The sequence below is a fragment of the Camelus ferus genome, chromosome 20 (genome assembly GCF_009834535.1).
Source record: "Camelus ferus isolate YT-003-E chromosome 20, BCGSAC_Cfer_1.0, whole genome shotgun sequence".
NCBI lineage: Eukaryota > Metazoa > Chordata > Mammalia > Artiodactyla > Camelidae > Camelus > Camelus ferus.
In genome coordinates, this window is record NC_045715.1 from 36,697,236 (window position 1) to 36,708,667 (window position 11,432).

The window sequence follows — 11,432 nt, forward strand, 5'->3', positions numbered from 1 at the left end:
GAGGCTGGATTTTACACTTGGTTATTTTGATATCAGGCGACTAAAACCTGCAAGAACTTCTTGCAATAGGACCCTAAGTGACTTACAAATCCATTCTGTGTAAATATAAAGTAATATTTCCTATTTAAGGTATGTTAAAATACATATTTTAAGCGACTGTTTTCCTTGAGTACTACTTTTTTGGGTGGTGTTTTAAAATTTGCCCTTCACTATGTTGTTGTTGTTGTTGCCTGGTTTTAAAAACTATTTCATGTATACTTTTTGGTGACTAATTTTTTTTATATTGACACTTATCTTGCTTTTCAGAATATCCCCTTTCTAGCCATAATTTTGACTTTGTATTTACATACTATTCTAGAACATTCGAGTGCGGACAGTAAAAGGCCAAGATTATCTTTCAAAAACTGGAGCAAAATTTCATGGAAAACTGGAACAGAAATTTTTGCTCATTGACTGCCAGAAAGTTATGTACGGTTCCTACAGGTAAGATCACGGCATTGACCTCCAGCATTACCAGTCATTTCTAGAATTTTTTAGTTTCAAATTTTGATGTCATCTATTTAGTTATTTCTTACAAAATAAAAGAAAAACCCTTGCATGGAAGCTTGGAGACTAGAGTTTCAGTTGTGGCTGTGGCTGTAAAGAACATTAAGTCATTGGACAAGTCACAGAACTTCCTGGGGCTTCAAGTTCTTCCTCCTAAAATAAGGGAGTTGACTAGTATCTCAGCTTTCCTACAGCTCTATAATGCAAGAAATGTTGCTGTTCCTCATGAAAACAGTATGAACCATAATAATTGTTCATAAAAATAGAAGTGGTTTATCACCTTGAGCAACCAGTCTAATGGACTACTCTGATTTATTATTATTAAGGATCTGATAATTATCAAACTGTCATCATGGTACTGCTGAAAAACCATTTAAGAGTCCAACTGTTAAAAATGCCATGGTGGACAGTAGACAAGGTTATTCACCCCCAGATCTACTCTCTGGCATCTTTCCAAGCCACCCTGGCTGGCATATATCCATTCTCTTCTAGCTTGGCTCTTAGGTTTCATTCCCAGACTCTTACCCCTTATTGGACTGATCTGCAAGGCAGTTGTTTTTATCACCATTTGATAAGTGATGAAACTGAAGTTCCAGAGGGTTTAGTCACTTGTCCAAGACATCACAGCTAACGGCCAGAGGCAGTCCAGGACTGGCGCAGTCCAGGTCCAGCTGTCTCCAAAGTATGATGCAGCCCCAATTCTCCCTTATCCATTCCAGGCATCAATCCTGAATGGGACACACAGTAGGGCTATATCAACGGGCAGCCAATAACACCAATAAACATGTGAACCACTGGGTCATCAGAGCAGAGCAGACTCACCACTAAAGACAGTAGGAAGAGATGTGGATGTGAACAGGATGTGAAGGGGAACTCTGGCCTCTTCTCTTAAGAACTTAAAAAGCCCACAAGAAGGAGGCGACACGTTGAAGGCGCTGGTCGTGGGCGAGTTACCTAACTTGGCTGCACTTGAGTTTGCTCCTCTGTAAAAGGAACCTAATCATCCATCTTACCTCGTGTCCTTGTCATGAGAATGAAGTGTCAGAGGCTATGTTTTAGCTGTTAAACATCAGCTCACTTTCCCTTCAAGCTCCCAGACCCTTTTCTGAACATCCTTTTTGGAGTTTTAAAGGAGAGCTTGTTTGGAGCAGAAATTACAACTCGTGCTCGAAGTGAATGAGCTCTTTTAAAGACTCATTATATGTGTGTCTATTTGTTCAGACCCACTTGGTTTTAGAGATGTTTTCATTGCAAGTTTAATTAAAGCGGGAGCTCACTTGACTTTCTGGATGGTGTTTATTAGTTTAAGCTCATCATAATGAGTGCTTTCTAGGTTGATTATTTAACTTGACTTCTAAGATGATCTTCAACAATAAATTCATGCCGACTTTGTTGTGCTATCACTGGGTATTAGCAGGTGCTGTCTGTTTATATGACTGTAACAGGGCTACTTGAAGACTGGTGCTGGGAGAAACAAACAAGCAAACAAACGAACAGCAACAAAAACTCTTTATCTTTCTATCTAGATCATAAGCCAGAGGCAAAATGTAAGTCATTATTTATGAAAGTGAATACGGCTTTCCTAGGACCTCAGATGATTAAAATGCATCAAAACGATGGTCTAACGACTCTACCTTCCTTATTATTTCATGTTAATTTCAAATAGATTTCTTTAAACTAATTGAGGGTTGTCAGCCCTTGTCATTTTTGTCTTTTTCTGACTAATTATCAGGGACCTTTTTTTATTGTTAACAAATATCATAACAGGAACTGGTGGAACCTTTGTGACCCCGTCTTTGTAGAAACTGGTTCAAATTTTACTTCCTTTTGGTTGAGAATAGCCTTCATCTCTCCTATTCTGTTATTGCAATTGCTTTATCCATAGGCAGATTCAGAATGCCGCCTTCTTTTTTCTTTCCCCCCACGTTTGGTAACCCCTTTATTGAGGTGTAATTGGCATACAATAAACTACACCTATTTAATGAGTGCAGTTTGGTAAGTTTTGACCAGTGAAACCATGATCACCATCTAGATGATAACCACAGGCGTTTCCCGCCGCACAAGTTTTCTCTGTCACTTTGTGTTGCCTCCCTCTGCCTCCGCCCTTTCTTACTCCTGCTGACAACGGCTGATCTGCTCAGAGTGCCTTCTTCTTTACTTCAGATTTCTGTGCCATAAAATGTCTTCATATTCTAAACTCCCAGCATTACTAGAAAGGTCTGCTGTCTGTTCTCAACATGTCACACTGTAATAGCTCAAGCATCCTAAAGACAGCTTTATCCAGAAAACACAACAGGTGTTTTGTCACTTCCTGATACTAACAATGAAGGGATAAAAACACATACATTTCTATCAATGTGTGTAAGTCAAATTTTGAATTGGATATCCTCATTTGAAATTGTCATATGAAAACCTGGAAGACATTTAGTGAAGTACTGACCACACATTTGACTGAGAGAGACTGTGATAAGCTTATTTTTTTTAAACCTTGTGCTCTCTCTGCTTTGCTTTCCAGATTTCCCCCACTAGTTCATTAAACTCCTCTATAGCTTCTGACTTCCACTAAACATAATTGGTTTTCTGAGTTCAGCCAAAACATGGCCACCATTGCTTCCTTCCTTTTCCCGTGTTTTTCTTCTTCCACGCAAATCGTCCTCCCACACTTTTCAAGTCTGAACTTCTGGGTAGCTAGTCTCTGTCAAAATCCTGCTAAACTCTCACTGTCTTTGGGGCTGTTCTCATCTTTGATAGCTGATTCTTCATCCTTTAGTTGTTTCTAACAAATCTGGTGTTCACAGCTTCAGTTGGGTTGAAAATTCCTCTAGCAATTCACTTGTGTAACATTTCTTTTAAGTCGCCCTGGCGACCCACACATCCGTGCATAAAGAGTACCTAGAAATATCCTTCTTGGACCATGCATTCAGTAAGCATTCTAGAAAAAACTGAAGCATCTCAGAATAAGAAGATTCTTAAGTTGTATGTACTTTAGATTACTACTCTGCACATTAAAAAAAAAAAAAAATTCCATCTGCCTTGGTTAGTGTCTTCCCTGCATACACAGTAAGCTCCTTCATGGTGGAGAATGTCTCTGCCTCCTTTTTCTTTTAGATTCACCTCTGTTATATCATGTACATTGTTTGAGATATCGCATATTAGCAATTGCTTTCTCAGCTCAGTGGCTCTGTATGTTATAGTCTCAAGATTTTCTAAAATAAGATTTAAAATTATACATGGAGCTTCAAGATAACTGTCACCTCTAAACTCTTAGGAAACAGATTAGAAGTTCCACAAAGCACTAGAAAGTCATGATAAACTTCAGTTTCCTGGAAATTGTATTCTCTGCGGAAAGATCTTAATTGGCATTCTGACTGGCGTGGACTGTGAGCACTCAATTTACTGTGTACACTGAGTGAAGTGAGGTATGACCTTTAGAGGTGGAGGCTGCTGCCGACAGATCCTGTCTCTGTTTACAACCCCCGGCAGCCGGAACTACACTCACACATAAGCCACAGGGATGAGACACGTGCATTGGCACAGACTGCCTTGCAGCGTGACATGTTAGGACCACAAGGAATTGAGCAACCATGCTGTTCGTATCCTCATTCTGGACATGGGAAACTGAGGTCCGGGCTGATGTGGAATTGACAGCTCAGCAGAAGTCTCCCAACTTTTCCTCTGATACTAGCTTGCCCTGCCCCCTGCCAAGATGCTGTATATAAAATGTCATTTTTCACTCCATAAAATCTTAGGAGGCAGAGAGTCAAAATATACAGCAGACTTTTCTTTACTTTTCTGGAAAGTAGAGTAAGAAATTACGAATGGATTCAAAGCCAGGACTTGAGTTGCTTTGTCATTTAAAATATAACTGTGGAGGTGGGGAGATATATGCATTGCAAGGAAGACTGAAGATGTTCTAAATTACGGTAGCCAAGGAAAATCAACAAAAAAATATTCTTTTGTTAACCTTAAACGACACATTGTTCTTAGTAAGGCCATATATTGTCAGCAAAATTTAAATGTGCCTTTTTTTTTTTTTTTTTTTTTTTGCAGCTACATGTGGTCATTTGAAAAAGCTCACCTCAGCATGGTTCAGATAATCACAGGGCAACTTGTGGAGTGCTTTGATGAAGAGTTTAGGACTCTGTATGCCAGGTCCTGCGTCCCCAGTTCGTTTGCTCAGGAGGAGTCAGCAAGGGTGAAACACAGCAAAGCGCTCTGGGAAAACGGTACTTACCAGCGTTCAGTGTCTTCCTTGGCTTCCGTTTCCAGCCAAAGAAACCCTTTCGGTAGACAAGACAAAATCCACAAACTCGATTCTAGTTACTTCAAAAACAGAGGCATCTATACTCTCAATGAGCATGACAAATATCATCACATAAGAAATCACGGCTACAAACCTCATTTTGTGCCAAACTTAAACGGTCCAAATCCAGTCGGTCAGCATCGACCCAACCAGATGATCAGTGAAAACTGGAAGAGGCACAGTTACGCGGGGGAGCAGCCAGAAACGGCGCCGTACCTGCTGCTGCACAGGGCGCTGAACCGGGCCGCGAACGCCCCTGGCCCCTGGCAGAGGCCCCCGGACAGCCTGAGCGGGGCGTCCTCGGCGCGGGGCGGCGGCGCGGGCCGCCAGCGCGCGCCCGCCCAGAGTTTCGCGGACCGGCTGGCCCAGAGGAAGACGGCGAACCTCGCGGAAAGGAATTCCAACGTGCGCAGGTCCTTCAACGGCACCGACAACCACATCCGCTTTCTGCAGCAGCGCATGCCGACGCTGGAGCACACCACCAAGTCTTTCCTGCGGAACTGGAGGATCGAGTCCTACCTGAACGATCACTCGGAGGCGGCGCCCGAGGCCAACGGGTCGGCGCTGGGCGACCGGTTCGAGGGCTACGAGGGCCCCGAGAACGTGAAAGCCAGCGCCCTGTACGCGCACTCCCGCCTCCGCTCCTCTTTTGTGTTTAAACCGACGCTACCCGAGCAGCAGGAAGTCAGCAGCTGCACGACTGACTCCTCGAACTCAACTGTCGTTGGTTCCCAGGGCAGTGACACACCGAAGGAGGTCCCCGACACCCCGACAGGGGCGCAGCATCCGCCGGACAAGCCCGCGCTGGAATCCACCCCCAAGCTGGCGCCGCAGCCGGAGGCGCCGAAAATGCACGCGTTGCCGGTTCCCGAAAGCCACCCAGCGGGCTCAGACCCAGCTGCAAACGGCCCGACGGAGCCGAACAGCTGTTTGTATACAACCTTGTGCGTGAATAAGCAGACAGAAGATCTAAAGAGCCAACCAAATGAGAATCTGCTGAAAAGGCGAAGTTTCCCGTTCTTTGACCACTCAAGAGCCAATTTTGATCATGGAAGTAGTAAGCACTACGTATATAGTACACTTACCAGAAATCGAGTTAGACAACCAGAAAAACCCAAAGAGGAGTTGCTAAAAAGCTCGAAAAGCATGCACAATGTGACCCAGAGGGTGGAAGAGGAGGACGAGGAGGAGGTGATGGAGAGAGACCCTCCCAGCGGCGCTAATACCAAGTCAGTTTCCATTGCTGCTTTGAATGACGTGAACAAAGAGGAACCTAACAAAGAACTCACTTCCAGGAAAGAAGTGAAGGGCTCCCCGAGTTTTTTGAAAAAGGGGTCTCAGAAGTTAAGGTCACTGCTTAGCCTTGCCCCAGAAAAGAAAGAAAATCTTTCCAAAAATAAAGCCCCTGCCTTTTATAGAATGTGTAGTAGTTCTGACACTTTACTTTCTGAAGTTGAAGAGAATCAAAAACAAAAAAAATCAGAACCCAAAATGGATGTGTCTCCTAGAAGAAAGCGTTCCTCCTCATCCAACTCTCCAGGCAGCATCCACAAGAGTAAAGAAGATGTAGCGGTTCGTTCGTCTCAGGGGATGCATTCTCCATCCGATCAAAGTAACAAGATCATACCTTCTGCAGGTCCAGTTGAAAATAAGTTCTCGGAAAGAGCAGGAGATGCCTCTGCCCCGAGATTCAACACCGAGCAGATCCAATACCGAGATTCGAAGGAGATGAAAGCAGTTGTTGTGCCAGAAAGAAAACCAGCTGCTTCTCCAAGGCCAAAGCCCAATGATGAGTTTCTGAAATCGCATTCCATGGACCGGCGCGTTTACAGTCGTTTTGAGCCATTTTGTAAGATTGAAAGCGCCATTCAGCCCACAAGCAACATGCCGAAGACTGGGACACCCCGCCCGGAGGTGAAACCCACAGCGGTGCCCAACAGCTACGGCAGGTCCAGCCCAATGCTTAATTACAACACTGGTGTTTACCACTCGTATCAGCCGAATGAAAACAAGTTTCGAGGACTAATGCAGAAGTTTGGCAATTTCATACACAAAAATAAATGAAATGCTGTCATTACAAATAGACTTCAAAGTACAAAGAAGAATGTGGCTATAAATATTTGTCCTAAGAACATTCTGGATTTTTGAACATGCTAATAAATTTCTATGGGGGCAGAACTTGGGGTATGATGTATATGTTTACCAACTTACTAATGTACAGTAAAGTTATTGTTACATGTGATAAAGTTAGTTGTGCTTAATTGCACTATAGATGGAATATCTACGAACACATGATTTTTAAGTGGTAATGGTGAGATAAATATAATTCAGTTGTTTTCTTCAGACTGAAGATCTTCTTACGTCTTAAATGGAAACTAGAGGAGAGATGGTGTGTGGGTTTTAACCGTTCATTCCAAAGTCTATCCTTTAAAAAAAAAAAGAAAAAGGATCATAACATGATTAGTGGCCCTTTATAATACGTCCTTATGCAGTTTTCAGATATTCAAATGATGAGAAAATAGGACAAAGCCTTTGTGGTTTTTAATTAACTTTAAATTCTAGAGGATAAGTTGTTATATTTCATTAGTGTTTTATTAATTTTTCTGTGGGGCATATACAGCTGGGTTTGGCAGCAACAGTACCATTTAAACCATACAGCTCAGCACATTTTTTCTGTTACCTGAACTGTTTGCAAAGTATCAGCCTCAGGGAGTACAAATCCATCAGAGAAATTTATTTGCAGGATGTTCTTATTACTCTGAACCAAAGGAGCCCATACTCCATTCACTCATCAGCTGCTGAATTTTTATAGTCAAACTTGTAGCAAACCAGCAGGAATTTGGAAATCCTGAATTATTCCTCTCCTTTTTCTAATATAAGGAAAATTGTAGAAATGCATAATTTTTTTTTATCTTGAATTAGTTTGACAGTGCTTAGGTGTTTTGCTTGCAAAAGTCTTTGCTCTTTTGTATACTGCGCCAAATACAGATGGATGCCTACTATTTCCATGAGAGTACCATGATGAAAAATGAGACATGGTACCTGGAATGGTTCTTCCATGACCTTGGGGCCTGGTTGAAAGTCTGAAACCTTTCTGTATCTGAATTTGATGATGATATTCAGTTCATAACCTTTCTTAGAGTAATGAAATAAAAGCTCCAAATCCATGACAGAGACTTGAACTTGGCTTTGCTTCATCGACAAAGAACACGATTCAAGAAGCAATGCATCATTTGAGAAGCAGAAACTGTTTCTACAACACTTTAAATATATTATTTAACTCCAAGTTGCTATCTGGGGCAGTGTGTTGTTTAAAAATTCAAGATTTAGTCAAATACTAATATTTATGCCATTATTAACTAATTAAAATAATGGCACTAAAATACGTCATTAAAATAATTTCCGTAGTATTTTAAAACCATGATAAGTGACAGAATAAAGTGACAGCAGGGAAAAGAAAACCTAACATTCATAGACCAGGTCCTGAGCCAGAATCTAAACTCCCCACGACAATATTTTGTGGGTATCACTGTCCTCATTACTTACAGATGGTGGTTGAGGTGATAACTGAGCCATTAAGACTCAGAGAGGTAAAACCTCAAGCCACATAACCAATAAATGGTGGTGCTAAAGTGTCTGTAACTTTCTGTCACATCAGATTGCCTCCCAAATGTGTTCAACCTGCTCACCCAAACTGTTGAGAATTGAATGTCCCGACTCAACAGCAACCCACCAAGAACGGTTTAGTCCAACTCCACCAAGCAACAGAGGACACACAGGACTTAAAATAACCTTAGAGGGTGAGACTGCTTTCTGAATGAAACCTAGGAAGCCACTTTTAACTGCTAGGCGGCCATTTTGGTCCCCTTCCGGTTGACCTTAAACGAGAGGAAGGGAAAAGGAACCGGAAGTGAACCTGCTTCTGTGCTGGAGACAGATGTCTGCTAGGTTGGGAACTAAGCAGGAAATGGAACTCAATGTTAAATACATTATGTCATTAGGTACTCACGATCACCCTGTGAAGTACCTCCTTTTTGTAAGTGAGAAAACTAAGCCTCAGAGAAGTTCCATAACTTTCCAAGAGCTGGACAGCGCTTAATTGGTAGAATGGGGATTTGAACAGGAAAGCTTGTATTTTTAATACCATATCATACTATACCTTGCTGGCTTCTACTCTACTATGCTTGAGGAACTGCCTTTGAAAGGACTTGTCTCTCTCTTTTGCTCTCAAATGTTTATAAGAGTTGCAGAAATAATACAAGGAACCATACAGCAATAGCATTTCGTATGCACAAATCCAGAATATAGCACTAAATTTCACCATAAAAGTAGATTTTTAAACTCCCGTTTAACGTAGAGAATTTCCAAGTACTACAGTGTTGAGTTTGCTTGTTTTGGAAAGCTGAATAGAATAGACTTGAAATTTTGTATCCTTCCTAATAATTTAATACCATAAAAATAAAACATTAAGAAAGAACAGTCAATTTCACAGGAAAGGTAGCCCAGCATATTTACAAAATATTTGAATTTTTTTTTTTTTTTTTACAAAATGGCCTTTGGAATGTGTATTTCCTTATAATCAAATAAGGAATTCAGCTGCAATAAGAAAAATGTTTCTGGTTGTTGGGATGTTAATTTTTAGAGTCATCTGGAAATTGTATGATCTTCATAGATTAGTATCAGATTATTTAAAAAGCATTAGAATTGAGGTCTAGTGAGTGAAGGAGATTTTTCAATTTGCTCTTCGAGAAATTCACTACTGTGATTCTGGACCATAATCCTTTACCCGCTTATCGAAGGCAGAACCCAGAGTTAATCAAACCAGAATGACTGTAGTATTACCCACCTTTGTTATTGTTAGATGAGGCATATTTCAGAGCTAAGGGGATAACGGGCCAATTGTCATTAGGCAGCTGTGAAATTGTAAGTCCTGAAATTTAGAGTAATGCGATGGAATGACGTAAAGCTGAAATACATGAAGACTAGAGTTTTAATCATGTTTGATTACATGTAAAAGCCTACTGCCCTTTTGTACAGCAGCTGCCATCATTTCTGGAAACATCAATAGCTTTTAAGTAGTTCCTGAGCTCCTCCCATCCCTGCTGGAGCTGGAAGGGCATCCCCCTGTGATGGGTAGCTTGGGCTTTTAACACAGCAAATTTATTCCCCTCTGATGGTTTTCTTGGATTATTTTCCTTTTTCTTTCTTTTTTTTTTTTCCTCCAGAAACTTCTATGTCAACATCTATAGATAGTAACTTTCCAAAATTTCTGTGTCTGAGAAACTGCAGGATTTAAACTGAGCAAGTGCATAATGCCTCACTTAATTTACTCAAGAGTTTTGAATTTTCAGCAGACACTCCCAAACTTCATGGATATAATCATTTCCGGCAATATATTTTCTTTTTCTCCCCATATTAATATTGGTGGAAAGCTAATGTCACTTAGATGTATTTTCATAGTAAAGCGTGGTAAGGCAATTTTTACTCTACATAGTACATTAGTTTGTAAGCAGAACTCAAGAAATTAGGTATGGTTTTGAAGTAGCTCTTGGCAGATAGTTTCCGAAGTGTTTAAGTGCCTGTATCCCAAACACACTGGCATCCTTTTATTTCAGGGATTGGGATTAGCCATAATTCTGATGTGATGTATTGAAATCTGGGTGTATGCTGACAGTCTACATTTGTGGAAGCAAATATTTTAGTTAATCAAGATGGTATCTGTGGTGATTCAGATAAGCAAAGAGGAAGGTTGAAATCTGGCTGTACTCAAATAGTACTTTCTTCAAGATTATCCAGTTACTCAGCTTCTATTTCACAGATATTTGTCTTTGGTGCATATCTGCTGAATTTTAATGTGCAGATGGCTAAGGGATATAAAGTACAATCACTGTTTCACTTTATGTGTGACAATGTGTGATGCTGTTTAATAAAAAATTTATCATAACATTCATTTTGGTTCTAGAATATTTAAAACGAAAGAGATGAAATCCTAAACCAAAGAGAGTCAACTTTTTATATATGTGCAATGTTAGCAAATAAATATTCTTCCAAATTAACTTTTGTTGTTACATCTAATAAATGAACATTAAATAATTTTATACAAAATCAATATATTGTAAGTTGTTTATTTTTTATCTTCATACCCTGGATTTCTCCACCGAAGCTGATGTTTTTTGCTTAGTTACTATATCATGAATTTAGATTTTTACACATTTTTGAATATTTCTTGTGAATTTTGATCTCGTCTCTTATATACTTAGTTTTTTGATTAACAATGATATTTCATGTAATAATTTACCCATATTTGACATCCACTGACAATCCTCTTCCCTTAATAATATTATATACACTCATTCCTTTTATTTCTACTTCTACTGGAATGTAGTAGTTATTTTAAATAATTTGTGACTTTGAAAAATAGAGAATATTTTGTTAAAATATTGATAGCTGCCTTTTGTAGAATTTTGTAGCATTTTGTAAATATTCTGCAAGTGCATTTGTATTACATCAATTAGTGACATTAAACAAACCCAGAGTTTGAAAATTATTTAAAACTCAAAATGCATTTCCTTAGGGAAAAAAG

The 11,432-nt window shown here is 40.0% G+C and overlaps 1 protein-coding gene across 4 annotated transcripts in view; it reads left to right on the plus strand.

Annotated features, from left to right (window-relative positions):
• The window catches only part of FAM83B (family with sequence similarity 83 member B), a 71,374-nt gene extending 60,416 nt beyond the window's left edge, over positions 1 to 10,958 (plus strand). For all 4 annotated transcript variants that reach the window (XM_032463313.1, XM_032463312.1, XM_032463311.1 and 1 more), the window contains 2 exons: positions 359 to 483; positions 4,597 to 10,958. In XM_032463313.1, coding sequence (XP_032319204.1) covers positions 359 to 483; positions 4,597 to 6,913 — 2,442 coding nt within the window. In that variant the 3' untranslated portion in view covers positions 6,914 to 10,958. The remainder of the gene's footprint in view (positions 1 to 358; positions 484 to 4,596) is intronic.
• Positions 10,959 to 11,432: the final 474 nt, after the last annotated feature.